At 30.1% G+C, this 21,441-nt stretch overlaps 1 protein-coding gene across 1 annotated transcript; it reads right to left on the bottom strand.

The window, feature by feature from the left end:
• Positions 1-18,798: 18,798 nt before the first annotated feature.
• LOC111313192 (mitogen-activated protein kinase kinase kinase 20-like) lies at positions 18,799-19,794 on the bottom strand. Its single transcript, XM_022913868.2, has one exon. The coding sequence runs from the start codon at positions 19,792-19,794 to the stop codon at positions 18,799-18,801; it is 996 nt and encodes a 331-aa protein (XP_022769603.1).
• Between the last annotated feature and the right edge of the window lie 1,647 nt (positions 19,795-21,441).

Here is a 21,441-nt window from a genome sequence, read left to right as displayed (position 1 = left end):
AATAAAATTGAAAACAAATAATAATTAAAAATATATTAAAAATGCTTAAGATAATAATAATAATAATAATAATAATAATAATAATAGAATTATTATTATTATTTTTCCTACCTAGATGCTGGAGGGAATAAAAAATATTTTTTTAAAAAATAATTTCGCCTAGATGTTGGGGAATTATTATTAATAAATTTTCAAAAAAAAATAAATATAAGAAAATTTTAAATTAATTTTTAAAAATTATTAAAATCGAACATACTTAAAAAATTCGGCTAGATGTTGGAGCTTTTTAGAGATGTTCGTATTTTCTTAAAAACGAAACCTTAAACACTAATTCTTAATTTTTAAAATCCTAGGTTTCTAAAACCCCTAAAATTCAAAATCTCTCAAAATCGAAAACCCTAAAATCTGAAATCCCTAAAAATCCAAAATCCCTTAAATCCAAACCCCCTAAAGTTCGAAACCCCTAAAATCCAAAACCCTCTAAAATCCAAAATCCCAAACCTTTAAACTGTTAAATCCAAACCCCAAAATCCAAAATCCCTAAAATTCAAACTTAATTCAAAACCCCAAACCTCAAAACCCTAACCCTAAAATCTCCAAACTCTAAAATCAAAACCCTAAACATTCCGTATCCTAAAATTAAAGCTTTAAAACCCTCTAAACCTTAAAACCAAACCTTCAAAACCTCTACTTAAGCCCTTACTCAAAACCTCCTAAAAATCCTAAGGACACGTGTGAAAATTCCATTTGAAGCAATTTTTTCCTGAATGGCGCCTAGATGATTGGGTATTTAGGAAATTTTATTTTTTTAAGTCTTTTTACACGATTTCTTAATTCGTTTTAATAATAAGATTAATAAATAAAAAGTATAACAGTAAATTGGGATCTTAAATATAAATAGTCGCACCTAAGCTCTACCTAGATATTGGAGAGTCGGGATGGCCTCATTATACTTAAGAATTCAACTTTTAAATTGCATCTCATTTTACATGACATTCATTAGCATTCATACGTTATCGTGTTATCATCAATAATTGTCTGCATTATTCTCTTTTTAATTACTACTTGATGATAAAATATTTTATAATAAAAAAGGAATAATACTTTAAAAAAATTATGAATAACAAAATAAACTAAAAATAACATTCCAAAAAAAATAATTCTTGGTACTCTTCCTAGATGTTGGAAAGTCACCAATAATTTTTTATAAAGAGTGTTATTTCATTTTAAGGATTGTTGTGTTAAATCTTAAGCGAAAAGAGTTATTTCAAGTTTTGCCTAGATGTTGGAGAATTTTAAGATAATTCTTTAACTTAAAGATTTTCTCAATATTTCTAAATAAGAATTTTAGCAAAATTTTATTTATCCAAATGAAGGAAATTAATGTTAAATTTCAAATTAAAACCATTTTTATCTAACACTGAAAATAGTGCGTAATTAAATGGTACCAATTTATGGGCGTTGTGAGGGTGCTGATCCCTCCCTACACGTAACTGACTCTCGAACCCAACCTAATTTTTCGTAGATCGAAATTTATCTTTTTGATAAACTTTAAACCTATTTTTATAGTTTTATTAAAAAAATAAACTTTTGGGTGGTCAATCACACCCTAACAAAGATTGGTGGTGACTCCCTTTTATTTTTTTCGATTTTAAAACTTTTTTACGTCTGACGGTCCCAAAACCGTTATGACAGCTTGGTGACTCCACTGGGGACTTGTTTAAAAGTCAGGCCAAAATTTTAATTATGCGCTATTGACAATGGTTGGATTTAATTGCTTTTATTTGATATTTAATTTAATTTCTTTTATTTTATTTTTTGAAAACATTCGCCTTAATAAATAAAATAAATTATGTGTTACTTATTACTTCATTTTGATTTTGTTTTTAATTTATTCATGTATTTTGATTAATACGTTACCTTGCACACACTTTGTATATTCAATCGCATGCATGAGCTCTATGCCCGAGCTCCATCCTTTTTAGGAGGAAGTGAAGTAGCTATGCTCTCGTGAGGTGATAACCCTCACATTCGCTAGCAAAACATTTCCACTCAGATTGAACCCTTTCCGTTAATAACCCATAATGGACGAGGATCGGGGAACCTTACTAGTCGATAATAGACGATGATGTAAGGAATAGTGTGGGAACCTTTAGACATATAAATCCTAACCCAGCATATCGTTCGCCATAGGAAGCTTGCCTAGGATAGAGCCATGCCACCTTTTTAGAAAATTACCAAAAATTAGGACATTATACGTTATATTATTTTGTTGTATGATTATTATATTATTTCTCTTGTTTGTTTTGAATTCTTGAGTCATTTTATTTTATTTTATTTTATTTTCTTTGATTGTGTGCATTATATTTGAATATGTGGTATTTATTTTAGGTCAATCATTAAAAAAAAAAAGAGAGAAAAAGGCAAAAGAACATTTTCAAAGATTAAGGATTTTTCTTAAATTCTTTGTTTATTGGCCTAATAAAGACTAATTTTCAAGCCTTATTTATTTCATTTTTCCTTCTCAAAATAAAAAAAATTTTGTATTTTACTTCATCTTTCGCATTTCATGCATCATGATGAAATAATACATGTATCCCATCCCATGCGCATTATAATAGGATAATACATGCATTCCATCCCATCCATATCAATAGGTAGCACACGCATTTTACTTCATGCACATGCATCCCATGCTCTTCTTGATAAGTAAGGCATGCATTCTATCTCATTACGTATCTTAAGGCAGTGTTTACTTTATTAAGCCAGCACAACACATGCATTGCATTTCATACATACAGTAGGTCCGTACATTTTATACAAGTATGTTGCATTAGTCATAAGAATACATCTCACCATTCACGTAAATATGTCATTGCATTTCATGCATATAGATTCATAAATAATATGGTCGTATGGAACGTACATTGCATTTCATATTCCACTATATCCCTGTAATATAACATTATATTCCTTGCATACACATTCATGGTTGATGAAAATTTTTATTTGGGTCCTTGTACATATAAAAATCCATTGTCATAGGCATATATGCATTTCATGACATTCTTTAGCCATCATATTCATGTATTCATACTTCGTGTGTCTTTGTTTTTGTGATATTCATTCAATAAGGGTAATAGTCTAGAATTTTTTGTCTAAGTTCTAGAATAAAGTGTCTGTCTTGGTGGGAATTAGAGTGATGAAAATGAAAGATCAATTGGAAGCAAGGATTAGTGCTTTGGAGTTGAATCAAGAGGAATTATGACTTGAGCTTCGAGAGATGAAATAACAGATGGCTCAATTAATAGAAATGGTTAAAGGTAGTGATGAAGTTGAGTTTGTTCCTCCTCAAAGATCGTTGTCACTTTCGTCAAGTCAAAGTCAATTAGCTCCCGTTAGTTCCAACACTCTGCCAGAGTATGCTAAAGCATTGGGTGATTTAAATAGTGATCGAAGTTTGGACAAACTCAAAAGAGGAATGGGTGAACTAGCCATGCAAATGACTGAGCTCAAGAGTTTGATTTCCAATAATGAGTCACTTGGCTTCAAACAACCATCACCAACTATCTCAAGTCCTAACCCATACCTAAATCCTTCTTATGACCATTTTCAACCTCCTTTTTAAGTACCTAGGATTAGACCCCTAATTTTTATGCAACCACCAAGAATTTCACACTTGAACCCATATCCACCATCCATATTTCACAATCGCCTGTTCAGCATGCTATCTCATCACTACCTTTTGAACCTGATCTTCGACCCAGAGTTTCTCAATTCACCTCGAGACCAACTATACTAGCACCTTTTTAGCAAAGCAAACTAACCATAGGACAAAAAAACTCTGGTAACACCAAAGGAAAAGCCCCTATTGATCCAATACCCATATCCTACACAGAGTTATACCCGCTGCTCTTAAGGAACTACCTCATTGCCCTTATCCCTGCTGAACCTCACAAACCACCTTTCCTTAAATGGTATAACCCTAATGCCCAATGTGAATATCATTTTGGTGTTATGGGCCATTCTCTAAAAGACTGCACAACTTTGAAACATAGGGTGTAGGGATTGATGAAAGTCAGATATCTGAATTTTGATGCCAAGATAATGCTAGTTATTCACGAGAACCTTTCTTTGATCCATGCCGAAATGGTAGGTAGTGCTGCAGGCAACAGTAAAGTTGATTAATATGATGAATAAAAAGCCTTTTAAGTAAAGAGTTATCCTCCCTAGTAATCATAGTCGACTATTTTTTAGGTGAGACAAAAGGAAATAAGAGCAGGTCTGGCACTTTTTGGCTCCAATCCTAGAATGGTTTATGATGTGTAAACTTGATACTTTTGGAATGAATGAAAACTTCTTTTAACCTAGATTTTCTATGAATTGATGCTTTTGTCCACCTTTAATAATTGGAGCCAGTGAAAAAGAGTGACGGTTGTGAATATACTTTCATCGAACTTTCGAAGAGAAAAGAATGTCTTTAGATAACCTAACCAGAATATATGATGAAACTCGAGTTCCTCTATTTTTAATAATAATAAAATTTGGCTTGCACATCATGCATCATCTATTTCAATTTATTATTTCTCATGCTAGTTAAAGATAAAAGATGATGATTGTGAACATGCTTTTGTTAAACCTTCAAAGCCAAAAGATTTTTGATAATAAAATTCTTGTTATGCATTTTTGACTTCTGATGATTAATAAAAGGTTCAAGGATAGCTATCCTAGGAAACAAGGTCAGTTGAGTCCGCACACTTATAGCATTCAAGTTAGTACCAGAATCATAAAAAATAAAGATGCCATCGAATGGATAGAGTAGAAAAGGCCCAAAGAGAGATCGGTGAAACAGTTACAAGAATGCAACAAAACAACTGGCAGAATTAAAACAGATGATAGTGGAATTGATAAAAGGAAAAAGAACTGTTGAGATGCACAGGACAAGGGAGGAAATAGCTATCGAGACACCATTGTATCCATTTGGGTTCACATATGTTCAAGATCCCCAAGTGTCACAAGCACCTCTAACAATTCGTCAACCTTATATTGGCCATTTTACCAAGTTACCATCAGTTTAGACAAATGTCAATCCTGGGCATACTCCACACGACTCACTACTATGCCTAATGTGGATGATCATAAAGAATTGAAGAAATTGAAAAGGGTGCTAGATCCATCAGAAGATATAGTGATGAAAGATAAGTATGATTTGTTAGAAGGGAGATTGAAAGCAATTGAAAGCCATGATATGTACGAGAATGTTGGCACCAGTGAACTTAGTCTAGTACCTGATCTTATTATTCCATCAAAATTCAAAGCCTCAGATTTCAAAAGGTATAACGGAACTAGATGTCCTAAAATACATTTGGCTCAATATTGTCATAAAATGGTTGGATATGTTAGTGATGAAAAGCTGCTTATTCATATCTTTCAAGAAAGTTTGACTAGGGCAGCAGCTAATTAGTATCATAGTCTGAAAAGTAGTCAAATTCGTACTTTGAGAGATTTATCATGGGCATTCTTAAAGCAATACAACATATGTTAGAGTTGGCTCCAAACCGATTAACCCTCCAAAATATGAGAAAGAACCCCAATGAGAGCTACAAAGAATATGCTATTAGATGGAAGAATATGGCATCGCAAGTACAACCACTTTTTACCAATAGAGAGTTGAATTTCCTGTTTGTGGATACCTTTCCTTCTCTCTATTATGATAAGTTTATCAGCAACACTTCATCAGAGTTTGCAAATTTATTGTTTGCTGTAGGTAGAATTGAGGATGGAATAAGAAGGGAAAGAATTATAGATATTGGTGATGAAAAAAGAAGAGATATTTTTATAAAACAAGCCCAAGAAATATTTGTTAAAGGGTAAAATAAGAGAAATCTCACCATGATGCAGGAAGATCCAACAGATGATTATTCACAATGGCTACCATATTGTCCCCAACCAATATTTTCGATCAATGATTTTCCTCTACCACTTCATCTGTGTGCTCAAATTCTTTCATTACGAATAGAACCAAGGATCAACTTAAGCCATTCACAGAGTCGTAAGAGAAAGAGAGCCAAAGTGTATCATTCACTTTCAATACCTTACGTTGAGCTCTTTACTTTACTGATAGAGAATCATATGATCTTTGTTATTCCTGCAAGACCCAAAAAGCCTCCGTACCCGAAGTGGTATGATCCTAACGCTAAATGTGAATTTCATGATAGAGTTAAGGGGCATTTCATAAAAGATTGTACTGCCTTCAAGGATAAAGTTCAAGCTTTGATCGACCAGATGATGCAAAGTTTAAAGAGCTAGTTGGTAGTTTTGATGACTGATAGTAATAAAGTTGTAAGTTAGTGATGCTAAGTACCGAGGCTAGAGAAATATCTTGAAAAAAAAGCAAAAAAAAAATGAAGTTTTGAGTCTAAGATGAATTAGCGATCACTATTAGGAATTTTTCAAATACCTAAATGCCAATTTGCTCATTCATTTGATCCATTTCATCAGTCATGACCCCTTGATAGCCTTAAATTTGAATTTGTGAACCTTATTTTCACCTGATATTGTTGGCAATATTCTTTTCTAAGGCAATGAACAAATAAAACAGCCATTAAAAAAATATGTGGTTCCTAGAAAATCAAGTCTATATGACTTTCTTTTTCTAGAATTCAAATGCGATAATTTAATATGACAAGATTATGTTGTAGTTCCAAAATTTTCAAATCCAAGTTCTGTAAAATGCACTTAAGCATACTACTCTTTCAGCTTTTTATCCCAAAATTAACCCGATCTTTTGTCTTGAGGTATATTTGTTAGAAAAAAAATACCTCATTACCTCTAAGGTAACTTAAGTTATGATTAACCCTTTTGTTCTCTTTTTGTGGAGTAACTAAGATCATTTGATACCGTAAACATGTTTACCCCACATAATCCTTTTCTTATCCATTTCATATGACCCTTCTTTTGTAATTACTTTCATTATAGGTGGTTTCCTAAAATGGGGCATCTTTCATGAAAACATGTTACTAGCAAAATGAATTTAGGTGTGAGCTATGGGGGCATAAAAAAAATAAAAAAAAAAGAAAAAAAATTGGTTATGACATCATGCACTAAAAAAATTTGAGCAAATCCAAAAAGGTCATGACAAAGTCAAGGTTTTAAAAAAAAATGAGACAAAAAAAAAAACTAAAAACTTTTTTGAGATAAAAAACCTTTTTCCAAGTTCAATTTCTTGAAGAGTAGTCTTCAGTTTAAGTGTTTATGCTTAAAGTGACAAATGACCATCTTTCATTATCTCTTCATAAAATAAAAATTTATCTCTTGTTACCCCTTTGAGCCTGATTGAATTCTTTCAAAATAAACCCTGACTAAGGATCACCTTTCATATTGGGGGCAAAAAAAAAAAATGCGTTTGAAGGATAAAAATGAGAATGTCTAATGAAATCTCATGTGATAAGGGCACAAACCCAATATAAAAGCTCATAAAAGTTTTGAATCCACTCAGTGAAAAGATACAAAAAAAAAGGAAAGGAAGAATAAAAAAAAAAAGAAATGAATGGGTGGAAAGCATAAAATAGAATATACCTTAGAGTGTATCATTCCAATGAAAAATGATCCTTAGTTTCAAATACCCTTAAATACTTGTTTTGGGCCATTTTATCCTTTTCTTTGGCAACCATGAACCTTAACCTACATTACAACCTTTGAAAAGTCCATATTGGATCAGGTATGAAAGCTTAAACTTGAAGAGTTTCTCTTGAAAAAATGAACATGAATTTTTTTAGTTTTCCTTTTATTACCTAATCTTATGTTTGAACCGTTAAACCTTTTTGAAAAATTTTTTTTCCACTTTTGGATTAGATTTGAATTCTCAAGTGTATAGTGTGTAAAAAAAAAAGAGAAAAATAGAAATAAAAGTGGCTCTAGGGTGAAAACCCTTAAAAAGACAGTCTAGAGCCAACCCTGAAAGGTCACTCCTGATGCTAAGTATGGTGGATGCTAAACAAAAGTAAAGCCAAACCTTTTTGAAAAACCTAAAATATCAAAGCCATAGAAGTTTAAAATGGGTTGATTATTCCTAAATAACCCTTTAAAATCTCAAGCCCTTCAGCTGATCTTGACATATATCAAAATGTCGCATTTGGAGACTAAGAAAAATGTTGAATATGTTTGATTTTCAAGGAATTCATGCTTTTAGAAAAGCTTATGTTTCATTTGTGAGCTTGCATGCCTCTTTCACTCCTTTCAAGGATTGGAACCTTTTGAATCAATATCACTATCTACAGAACTATTACATCTATTTGGAAAGAAAATTATCACCTTTTTCATTTTTGATAGGGATCGCCAAATTTAAAAAAAAAAAAAAACCTTTAAGCCCAGTTTATCTGGCCATTAATGAAACTTTAAGCCCAATTTATCTGGCCATCAATGAGGCTTTAAACCCAGTTTATTTGGCCTCAAATAAAGATGTAAGCCCAGTTTATCTAGCCATCAATGATATTTAAGCCCAGTTTATCTGGCCTCAAATGAGGTTTTAAACCCAATTTAGCTGGCCTTCAATAAAATTTAAGCCCAGTTTATTTGGCCCCAAAGGAAGTTTTAGAGTTTCAAAGTTCTATCCAGGATAAATATTCTCAATGCATAACCTTTTGAAAGATCTTGCATTTGCATTACGTGTATCATGAGAAAGACATTTAACCTAAAAAAAAAAAAGAGATATTCAAATTTACATTGCTCATCTGTGCATCATGAAAGGGATATTTGCATTTGCATCACTTACATTTGTACCACAAGAAAGAAATTCGCATTTGCATCACTTGTATTTGCACTTGCACAAGATATTTGCATTCGCACCACAAGGAAATTCGTATTTGCACTACCATGGCATCCGCATCCTAAGAAAAGGTATTTGTAGGAGCATTTACATGAAAAGAACATTGTCATTGTCAAATATAGTTGCATCAAGCATTCGCATTCTTGCATTTGCATTGAGATTTGTATTTTTATCAACATTTCCATTAGCATCATTTGATCAAGATGGACATTTGTATCATTGATTGCATTCATTAACTCTAATTGGGGAAAAGCCATTTTCAAAAGAAATTTTAAATTTTTAAAGTTTCATTTCCTCTGATTATGAAGAGCATTCAAAGATTTTGATTATGTAAGACCTCCAGGCATGATTTCTAAGACCTCCGGACATAAATTTGATTCACGGTGTTATCCTGATCGATTCTTTATCTTTTGACTTGTGGTGTTATCCCAATCGATTCTGTAAGATCTCTAGGCATGATTTCTAATACCTCTGAGCATAAATTTGATTTGCGGTGCTATCCCAAACGATTATTTATCTTTTGACTTATGGTGTTATCCCAATCGATTCTGTAAGACCTTCAAGCATGATTCTGTAAGACCTCCGAGTATGATTTCTAAAACCTCCGGGCATAAATTTGATTTGTAGTGCTATCCCGATCGATTCTTTATCTTTTGACTTGTGGTGTTATCCCAATCGATTCTGTAAGACCTCCAAGCATGATTCTGTAAAACCTCCAGGCATAAATTTGATTCGCGGTGCTATCTCGATCGATTCTTTATCTTTTGACTTGTGGTGTTATCCCAATCGATTCTGTAAGACCTCCGAGCATAAATTTGATTCGCAGTGCTATCCCAATCGATTCTTTATCTTTTGACTTATGGTGTTATCTCAATCGATTCTGTAAGACCTCCGGGCATGATTTCTAAAACCTTCGGGCATAAATTCGATTCACGGTGCTATCGTGATCAATTGTTTATCTTTTGACTTGTGGTGTTATCTTAATCGAATCTATAAGATCTCCGGGCATGATTTTGTAAGACCTCCGAACATAATTTTGTAAGACCTCCGAGCATAATTTTGATTTGTGGTGTTATTCGGATCGATTCATTATCTTTCGACTTGAGATGTTATCCCAGTCAATTCTGTAAGACCTCTGGACATGATTTCTAATACCTCCGGGCATAATTTCGATTTGCGATCATCCCAATCGTGTTGTCTTTTTTTTAAAAAAAAATGATGATTTACTTTCGGACAAAATCGTTGTCTTTGTCTTTGCCTTATTCTTGATTCTCAGTAATGTGCAAAGAAAGGCAGCTGTAGACACCAGTTTTGTTCGGGTCTACTATTTTTATTTCAGATTAACATTAATAATTTCAATAATAATAATAATAAGTATATATATATTTTTAAAAAATAAAAAAATAAAAAAAATTATTGTTAAAAAAAGGAAAGAGAAAATAGGAAAAAGAAAAAAGAAACAAAAAATAGGGTGGCTGGTAGGGTACGGTGCTGCTGTCGCCCCCAACCAGCCCCTGACCAGCCCCCTGGTCAGCCCACCTACAACCACCTTATAGCCACCCAAATCCCCTTTTGAACTCTTTAAAAACTCCCCACTTCTTCCCCACAAAGCTCTCGCTAGAACCCCCATTTTTCGAAAGCTATTTTGGACACACAGCCCCCCCTTTCAACAAGCTTTTGAATACCCAAAATTCTAGCCTTCCACACTCAAAAAAACCTAAGCCTCTCACGAAACTTCGTACCCATCAGAAAACCAAACAAATACCTAAACCAAAGAAAATAGACACAAAAAACAAAGTCAGTCCTCGCTAGGCAAGGAACCTAGTGCCAAGCTACCTGCAAAAAAATTAAAAAGATCACATCAGCTTCAATTTTTAAAAAAAAAAAAGAAAAAAAAGAGAAGTACAGAAAACTTTGAACCTCGATCTATATCGATCGGGGCCATTTTTGGCGAAGAGGAGATCAAATCTAGAAAAACCGTGTCGAAAGTAGCTCCCTGGTCACTTTTGAAGTTTCCAGCCACTGACGACGGTGGACTAAGCAACAGCCGACGCGGAGCTCCGACGACCTGACGGCGAGACGGCCGACCTCTCCCTAGAGCCCCTCTCTCCTTGTTTTTTTCCCTCCCTGAAATAGAAATGAGTTAAAAAAAACTTACTTTTATAGAAAACATTAAAAGAAAAATGACGTCGTTTTGAGCATAGGGCCAAAATGACGTTGTTTCAGGCCAAGGAGGATCCACGCGTTGACCTAGATCCAACCCGAGATCCGTGCAACCCGACCCGACGACCAGCTTTAGCCACCAGCCTTGAACCGATTCAGAAAAATCGCCAGTGAACCGATCTGAATTGTTGGATCACCCAAACCGCTGATAAAACCGTCGGATCGATCACACCGGCTCAGACCAGCATTGACCGGTCCGGTTCAGGTAAAAAAAAATTTTTTTTTTGAATTTTCTAAATTTTTTTATATTATTATTTTTGTTGTTTTGAGTTTGTTTTATTTATTCTTGCATGATAAATTTCTAAATTTGTTAGAATAAATGTCTCATTGTTTTAATTATAATAAAATTGAAAACAAATAATAATTAAAAATATATTAAAAATGCTTAAGATAATAATAATAATAATAATAGAATTATTATTATTATTATTATTATTATTTTTCCTGCCTAGATGTTGGAGGGAATAAAAAATATTTTTCTAAAAAATAATTCTGCCTAGATGTTGGGGAATTATTATTAATAAATTTTCATAAAAAAATAAATATAAGAAAAATTTAAATTAATTTTTAAAAATTATTAAAATCGAATCTACTTCAAAAATCTGGCTAGATGTTGGCGATTTTTAGAGATATTCATATTTTCTTAAAAATGAAACCTTGAACACTAATTCTTAATTTTCAAAATCCTAAGTTTCTAAAACCCCTAAAATAAAAAATCTCCCAAAATCCAAAATCCTAAAATTCGAAACCCTTAAAAATCCAAAATCCCTTAAATCCAAACCCCCTAAAGTCCAAAACCCCTAAAATCAAAAACCTCCTAAAATCCAAAATCTCAAACCTTTAAACTCTTAAAGCCAAACCCCAAAATCCAAAATCCCTAAAATTCAAACCCTTAAATCAAAACCCCAAACCCTAAAATCTCCAAACTCTAAAATCAAAACCCTAAACATTCCATATCCTAAAATTAAAGCTTTGAAACCCTCTAAACCTTAAAACCAAACCTTCAAAACCTCTACTCAAGCCCTTACTCAAAACCTCCTAAAAATCCTAAGGACACGTGTGAAAATTTCATTTGAAGCAATTTGTTTCCGAATGACGACTAGATGATTGGGTATTTAGGAAATTTTACTTCGTTAAGTCTTTTCACACAATTTCTTAATTCGTATTAATAATAAGATTAATAAATAAAAAGTATAACAATAAATTTAGATCTTAAATATAAATAGTCACACCTAAGCTCTGTCTAGATGTTGCAGAGTCGGGGTGGCCTCATTATACTTAAGAATCCAACTTTTAAATTGCATCTCATTTTACATGACATTCATTAGCATTCATACGTTATCGTGTTATCATCAATAATTGTCTGCATTATTCTCTTTTTAATTACTACTTGGTGATAAAATATTTTATAATAAAAAAGAATAATACTTTAAAAAATTATGAATAACAAAATAAACTAAAAATAACATTCCAAAAGAAATAATTCTTGGTACTCTGCCTAGATGTTGGAGAGTCACCAACAATTTTTTATAAAGAGTGTTATTTCATTTTAAGGATTGTTGTGTTAAATCTTAAGCAAAAAGAATTATTTCAAATTCTGCCTAGATATTGGAGAATTTTAAGATAATTCTTTAACTTAAAGATTTTCTCAATATTTCTAAATAAGAATTTTAGCAAAATTTTATTTATCCAAATGAAGAAAATTAGTGTTAAATTTCAAATTAAAACTATTTTTATCCAACACCGAAAATAGCACGTAATTAAATGGTACCAATTTATAAGCGTTGTGGGGGTGCTAATCTTTCCCCACACATAACCGACTCCTGGACCCAACCTAGTTTTTCGTAGACCAAAATTTATCTTTTTGATAAACTTTAAACTCGTTTTTATAGTTTTATTAAAAAGATAAACTTTTGGGTGGCCAATCACACCCTAATAAAAATTGGTGGCGACTCCCTTTTATTTTTCTAGATTTTAAAACTTCTTTACGTCTAGTGGTCTCAAAACCATTATGACAATTTGTAAAGAAAGCATACAAACCCTTGCATGTAATTCTTTTAAATACTATGATTGCAAAAAATTTTAAATTGATTGTCAAACTTAAAATAAAAATTGATTGCATGCAAAATTTTAAGAATATTGTCAAATAAACAAACGGATTTGTTTAATATATACTTGTAATTCTAAGCGTATGTTTCAATCTTTTCATTAATAAAATATAGAAAAACTTGCCTACAATCCTTGCAAATCCTTTAAGCTTTTTACAAATTCATTTTGGAGAGAAAAAATCTATACTCTATCTTTTTTCACTATCTTTGCAACTTTTTCATCAAGTTCTAATATAAAGGTAAGGTACTTTTATTTATAATTGCTTAAAGCAGAAGAAACCCTCTTATTCAAAGCTTGCCATATTTCAAGCAATTTGGATAGAGCACAAGTTCCTATAAAGAGTAAATAGTACTTATTGGAAAAGTTTATACCATTTGCTTCTTAGCTTATTGCTAAGATAACACTAAGAAGCATATATATATATATATATATGAGTTTGTATTTGATACACTATCAATGTATAGAATTTTTGATAAAATTTTCATCCTAAATAAAATCAATTTGATAAAAACAAATAAATGTAACTATATGCACCATTTAATTTATATTCATGTTGTCATATATGCATTTCATGCATTAATAATAAATGTGAAATACCAAAGTAATAATTTTTTATAAAATTTTCATCCTAAATAAAATCAATTTGATAAAAACAAATAAATGTAACTATATGCACCATTTAATTTATATTCATGTTGTCATATATGCATTTCATGCATTAATAATAAATGTGAAAAACCAAAGTAATAATTTTAAAAATTCTTCTAAAAAATAGAATAATCTTTCTAAAAAAAAGATCTTGAAAACCGTACCAAGATATTGGAGGAAATTCAAATCATTTTTTTTTAAAGATTATCATTCTCATTTTTTACCAAAAATTGATTATAAAAATTTCTTAAACGAAGAATTGATTTTCTTAAATTTCGCTTAGATATTGGAGACAAAGAAAATTATCTAACATAAAATAATATAAATAAAATTTATTTTATCACTAAATGTTATTCAAAACAAATGAATAAAGATGAAGAAATAAAAGGGATAAAATTAAAGGCTTATAGGATATATTCAATTGATCATTGCATCTTTAAATTTGTATTTGTATTTGTATCTTTTAATTTATGTTTGCATCACTTATTTGCATGTACTACATTACTTGCATTTAGTTATTATCCAAAGAAATATATGGTAATAAATGGTGATTTTGAAAATTATTTTTTTAGAAATAAAAATGAATAGTCATAAGTAAAAAAATATTTTTTGGGACCCTACCTAGATATTGGAGGGCTTTTCCATAATTATTCTTTATAAAAGAATATTATGCCATATTTTGAGAATTATTATGACGGTTTTAAGTGGAGAAATATTTTTGAAATTTTACCTAAATATTAGGGAATTTAGGAAATGTTTCAAAGCTAAAGATTTTCCTTGTATTCCTAAATAAAATGTTTTTTTTTTTTAAGAAAGATAGAAGATTTTACAAAAATAGATGAAATTAAAGGAATTATTTTAAATATTAAGATTAAGATAATTTTTATCAATATTAACGGATAACATGTGACTAATTGGTATCATTTTTTAACGGACGTTGTAGGGGTGTTAATTTTTTCTCACGAGTAACCGAACTCTTGAACTAAAGTTTGTTTTCACAAATAAAACAAAAAATTATCTTTTTAATAAGTTTAATTAATTTTAAATTTTATTAAGAAGACAATTTTTTTTAGATGGCCAATCACACTTAGTAAAGAAAGATTAGTTACGATTGTCCCTATTTTGAAAATTTTAAAATATTCGTCTAGTGGTCCCCAAAATTATTATGACAAATTTTGCATTAAACAAATTACACTTAAACCATGTAGTATATCACAACGTAGACATTTCATTTTGTCTCAAAACCAAACCGATTGGGCTTAGATTAGCTTTAAGCTCAATTGTCAAATTTCGGATATTTATTTTTACTTTATCCATTTCTTTATTTAATATTTTGTTTTTATTTTTTTTGTATATATCTTTATTATTATTATTATTATTATTATTTACCTTAATTTATCCTATTATTTATCTTTATTTATCCTTTATTTTATTTATCCTATTCTTTATCTTTAATTATTTGATTATCCATAAAAAATAATTAGGAATTAAAAGAAAAGGTTCAATGATGAGCCTGATGGAAATAGAAGGAACTTTTATTTATTTGGGTGATAATTCATGCTATACCAAACTTGGATTTGAGTTGGGATTCTTAAAGATAAATTGTAGTTTTTTTTTTTTTTGTGATAATGCGAAATTTTAAAAAGTGAATCCTAGATTATCAAAATTTCTTGTTATTTTCTTTTATAAATACTTAGCAACAATAAACAACAAATTCACAAGCATGATAGTAGAAATAAGAAAAAATAGTGGCAATTCAAGCTTGAATAGAAGTGTTTCAATTTTTAGATTAACACGTTGGAGTTTGTGTTGGTTTAATATGAGGGAAAGATACGAGGACAAATATCTTAGGTTGTTAAAATTGATCAAATGACAAGTTTCTACAAGTTTTTGGAATTTTTTTTGAAATTTTTGAAATTTTCTAATGAAAAACCCAATTTTTGGCATCATTTTTTAGTGGAGGTTAAATTTTTTAATGAGTTTTTTGATAAAGGTTGAATTTTTCAATGAATTTTTAGGCAGAGTTTAATTTTTCAACCAGTTTTTTTTACGAGATTTCCCAATTTTTAGCAATAGATTGTAGATTCTAGCATTGATATTCTTGTATTTTTCTAAATGCCAGAGAGAATTTGGAGAGAACAAATCTAGAAAGAGAGGGACAAGAAAGTCTAAAAGAAAAAAAATTATTGCTTTTTATACTTGGTCAATATAACTTCATTTCGAGGAATTAATTTGCTGCCAACCCATGTGCAACTTGGCATGTTGACCTAACCCCTAATGTGACTCGACCTAGGAAACCCGTTTCCCAGTAGCTACTATTAAGTTGAGTTGTCGTTCCAAGTTGCCAAGCCGTATTACACCTTTAGAGCCAAGCGAAGCCGTTTTTCATAGTTGAGTCGAAGTTTTAAATATCTTTTATATATGTTTTTTTTTCATTTTTTTCAAATTTATTTATTTATTTTATTTAGATATTTATCCTATTTTAACAAAACATGTCTTTAAAAAAAGGATAATTTTTTTAAAAAATATAATTTTTAAGGAAAAATAAAATAGTATTAACATATTAAAAGGTTAAAATTTTAAAACATTGATTTTGGTAAGTAAAACAATATTGACATATTGGAAGGTTAAAATTTTAGTAATAAATTTTAAGGGGTAAAAGCCTTACCAACATATTTAAGAGTTTATGATTTTGAAAAAAAAAAAATTTAAATAAGATTTTACCAACATGTTAAAAAATTCATTAATTTTAAAAAACATATGTTTCAAAGAAAAAATATAATTTATATGAATCCTACCCACTATATTGTAGGAAAGTTTTTGACAAAAAATCTTACCAATATATTAAAAATATTTATAAAAATAAATAATTAAATGAGTAATTTATTTTATGAAAATTGATTTTGAATTTTCAATGATAGAATTATAAAGAACGTTGCAAATGACAATTGTTATATAAATTCCTAGGTAAGAAATTCTTTTTAAATTTTATCAATATGTGAAAAAATTTTGAAACTATTTTCAATATTAAGATTCACAGAAATCTCCCTTGTCATAAATAAAAGTTTTCTATAATATATTAATGAATTTGAAAATGGAATTCTTTCAAACATGACAACTAGTCTTTTGAAATATTCTAAAGGTGAGGAAATGTTTTAAAATTATTATCAATATATTGAAATAATTTGAGAATAATATCCACTAATTGATTATCTAGTAAGATTTTTAAGTTTTAGATAATATAAAATCAACTGATACTACTTTTAGAAGGGCGTTGTAAGTGGCTAATTTTGGATAACACGAAATATACCAATCCTAAATGTAATTATGTAATTGTACTTTCAAACTCAATTTTGGTTTTATTAATTAAAATTTTTTCTTTTTTAAAAAATGAGTCAAGCTTAGGATTTGTTTTTAAAATGAATAAATTCAATTAAGTAATTAATCATGCCTAAATAAAAAAAATTAATCGTGACTTTTAAAATTATGTTTAATAATAAATTTATAGGCTTATAAATTATGACATACACAAATATAAATAAATTATAGAAGCATTAGTTGAATAAATTTAAAATTTAAAAAGATTTATCTGATCCCAAGAGTGGTTATTAATTTGATAAAGCGACTGCAGCGTGTCAATTGACTAAGCTCTCCTTTTTTCTTTTTCTTTTTTTTCCTCTGCGGGAAGAGAATTACTAGGACTACTCGACTACGTTCGGTGACAAATACCGATGGTTTTTCATCTTTTTGCAACATTGGGTCTAGTAGAAAATCCATTCAAATCCAAATTAAGTACAATAAAAAAAATTCATAAAATTAGAGAACCAACAAAAAAAATAAATTCAAACCATCTTAAACTGATCTTCGCACACTAGTTGCTTGAGGTAGCGAGTGAGGAGAGCAACGAATTAAAGTGACTCCATTGAAAGCAGTAAGAGCTTATTTTTTTTAAGCTTCAGCAGGAAAAAAAAAATCACCCTCCCCTTTTTCTAATATTACAGCATATTCTATTATGTGCTAGCTTAGGAAGAAAGATCGAATTGGTGAAATTTATCAGACCCTCAGCCAACTTCATTACCTTCAGATAAAAAGAAAACAATTTCGGTCAGAGATGAAAAAGAATCTCGAATGAGGATTACCATAACAAATGCCTAGAGAATTTAATTGTAATTATAAATATAAAAATGTTACAGATTTTTATTTCATAAAAAACTTGATTTATTTTTTATATCCATCACTGGCCAATAAAACATCTTTTATAACCATCAAATGTGCGTACGTAAAGCATATGAAACATTGGAACATATCATCGATTAATTAGGTTCATGGTCTATGCAAGTATGCATGGTACGGTGATTGAAAGATTTCTAAATATCCAATTTCAATATACTATATATTTTATTTGTTTGATTAAATTAAGAAATTAACATTTAACTAAAAGTTTTCATAGCTCGAGTGATTCAATTAACACCTTAAAAACTTGGTGTAATTGGACTTGAGCTTGGCTCATCCAAATCAGTTTATTTTATGTTTATTATTAAGGTATTAATTTTTAATATTTTAAAATATATCTTTATAATTAAAATTAAATAAAAATTATATACATTTATTTACTTATATATTATTAATAAAAAAAGATTTTTGAACAAAAGGTTTAGCATGCAGTACCGCTGCCCATTTGGCCGTTAATTACTCAATTTGATAGAAAAAGTAGTTAACAATAAATAAAATTTAATGAAAGTGGATGTTCATGGACATATAGAAAATATGCACTATATGTCAAGAACATTTATAAGCTTAAACTGTTAAAAGAACATAATACAATAATAAAAAGTTTGAAAATATTAATCCCAGACAAAGCCTAAAAGCAAACAGCAGGTCTACTTTGATAACATGTTGGTTGCAACATAACCAAGAGGAAGAGGGTGGCTTTTTCAGGTTTCATCTGCATGTTGATTATGCCTTTGAATTCTTCAATTTGCACCATATTCCTAGACGCCCATCTTCATTACTTGCAACCTTAAGTTTTCAACCAAATCTCCTTCTGGTCCGAATTTGTCATCCTTTTGGAAACTCTTTGTGGATTGGATTAACGATTTGTCCTCGTCAAAAATTGTTGAAGAAAGGGCTGAGAAGAGTTGTGGGAGATTGCTTCCATACGAAAAAAAGCTGAACTCTGGCATAAGAAAAGAGTGGCTTAACAGCATATTAGCCATCCATCGTTGCTTGGGATCCCTAGCAAAACACTTTGCTAAGAAATCCTTCCCAATACTTGACATGTTTTCTGGGATTTTGGGTGATTCTCCATTCAAAAGCTTGTTTCTCAAATCTTTCAGGTTGCTATAGTTCCAAGGCATTTTCCCACTAATCATCTCAACAATAATGCAACCGAGTGACCATACATCCAATGGACCACTGATTTCTCCCATCACAGATTCAGGTGACATATAATCTGCTGTACCTCGAAAACCATATTCCCAAAGTTGTGGAATATCTTTTTCCCCACATTGTCTAGCTAACCCGAAATCCGCAATCTTTAAAGTATTCAAATCGGAACCGGTCTGAGATGGAAAAACCAAAATATTTTCTGGTTTAAGATCAGAATGGATGTATCCTCTGTTGTGAATGTCAACAAGCCCTTCAAGAATCATTCTTGCATAATCCTTCACATCACATTCGGGTATTTTGCCCCCATACTTGTTCATCAAATCCAAGAGACTACCGCCAGATGCATATTCAAGAAATAAGTTATAAAAATACCCTCCATCTCGTTCAAAACTCGTGAAACCACCAAAACATTGAACAATATTTGGGCAACCTATAAACTTTTTAAATATTTCCCATTCCTTGGAAAGAGAAAAAGACTTTGTTAAAGGTGCAGATTTTACAGCAAACAACCCAGAACAAGGAGAAGTCGTTTCCACCAAATGTACCACACCATATGCTCCCCTCCCAAGGACCTTAAGCTTCACTCCTTTCACCTCCATTCTATACTTTTCTTTCTTCTTCTCTGAACTTGAACGACTAGTTAATCGATGGTGGTATAAGGTTACGTACGTTTTATATAAACTTGTTGAATTAGGTCGGTTTCCTAATTCATCACGGAAGAATTCCAATTTGCATGTAAGCCGCCGGTAAATTGAGCCCAACCAATAAGCCCTATGATTCGGGTTTATGTCCTATATATTTGGTCCGTCATTTTATAATGAATTTACAACCCAAACTTTAATTATCCAGGAAGTAGTATATGGATATATAGGCTAAAATTTTTATTAAAAAAAATCAATATTTTAACTAAGCATAATAATTATTACTAACTTAATTTTAGAATTCTTTTGACAATGGTTAGACTTAAATTTGAAAAAAAAAATAAAGATTTATTAGTATAACTCTGTTTAACGAAATTTTCAATTATAAGGTAATAAATGATGAAAATAAACATAAATAGTTTTCCTTGCATTGCTACTGTTAAAAAACAATAATAATTAAAAATATTATAAAAATAAAAAATAAAGCAACATACATAATCAAGTAAAGATAATTTGAAGGTATTTTGGAAATAATATTTAAAGTTATATAAACATGCTCTTGAAAGACAAAACTAATACTCCTTCCATTCCTATTTGTTTGTCTTATATTTACTTTTGCTGTGTTTAAAAAAAAAAAAAAACTTTGACTTTATTGTATTTAATATTAAAATTAATTTTTTTAAATTAAAGTTTCATGATTTTTAATATTAAAAATTAAAAAAATCGTAAAAAATAATTTTAAACAATAAAAAAGTAAGAGTTTTAAATATAAAAAAAGATATAATTTTAAGACATCCTAAAAAGGAAAATTGAACAAAAAAAATTGGACAGAGGGAGTATAAGACTAACTTTATATAGAAAAGATAGTCATGCATCACTACTGGGGTTTTGGTTTTTAGTGGTATTTTTTTTTTAACGTTTAATGGCGTTTATAAACGTCACAAAAAGATTTACGGTGTTTATGAAAAATATCACGCAGAGTGCCGGCTATTCAAGCATCGTGATAAATAGTGATGTTTTCAAAAAAATGCATTAATATTAGCAACGTTTATATCTGAAACGCTACCATTTTAGAGGCATTTTTATCTTTGAGACACCGCTAAATTAGTGGCATTGTTATGAGGAAAAACGCCGTTGCTTTGGTGGCATTTGTAACTGAAAACACTGCTACTTTAGAGGCGTTTGAATCTGAAAACACCTCTATATTAACAACATTTGTATCTTTATTCACCACTAATTCAGTGACATTTTTATAAGAAAAATGCCATTGCTTTAGTGACGTTTTTATGAGAAAAATGTCACTTAACAAGGGACATTTACTGGTAAGAGCATCGCTACTTATAGTGACGTTTTATGCTACAAACGCCACTAAATTATTCATTTAACAACCCACGACGAACGCAAATACCGTCATTATATAAAAAAATATTTTTTTCTAAATTCTTTTAATAAATTTTATTTTCATTAAAGAGCTTAAACTCAAAAACTAAAATTTATATTAACTTCATTCACGTTTAAATATACATCTAATTAATACAAAATTTTATAATTAGTATAATAACATTCAAATATTTTATATACATTGACAAAATAAAAAATTAAAAT

This window comes from Durio zibethinus, chromosome 23, assembly GCF_047325235.1.
Source record: "Durio zibethinus cultivar Kanyao isolate XHJ-2024 chromosome 23, ASM4732523v1, whole genome shotgun sequence".
Lineage (NCBI taxonomy): Eukaryota > Viridiplantae > Streptophyta > Magnoliopsida > Malvales > Malvaceae > Durio > Durio zibethinus.
Note: the sequence above shows the minus strand (reverse complement) of the source record. Positions and strands in the feature narration are given on the sequence as shown.

Coding starts and splice junctions, on each gene's coding strand:
- LOC111313192 (XM_022913868.2), bottom strand. CDS start 19,794: ATGGAGGTGAAAGGAGTGAAGCTTAAGGTCCTTGGGAGGGGAGCATAT.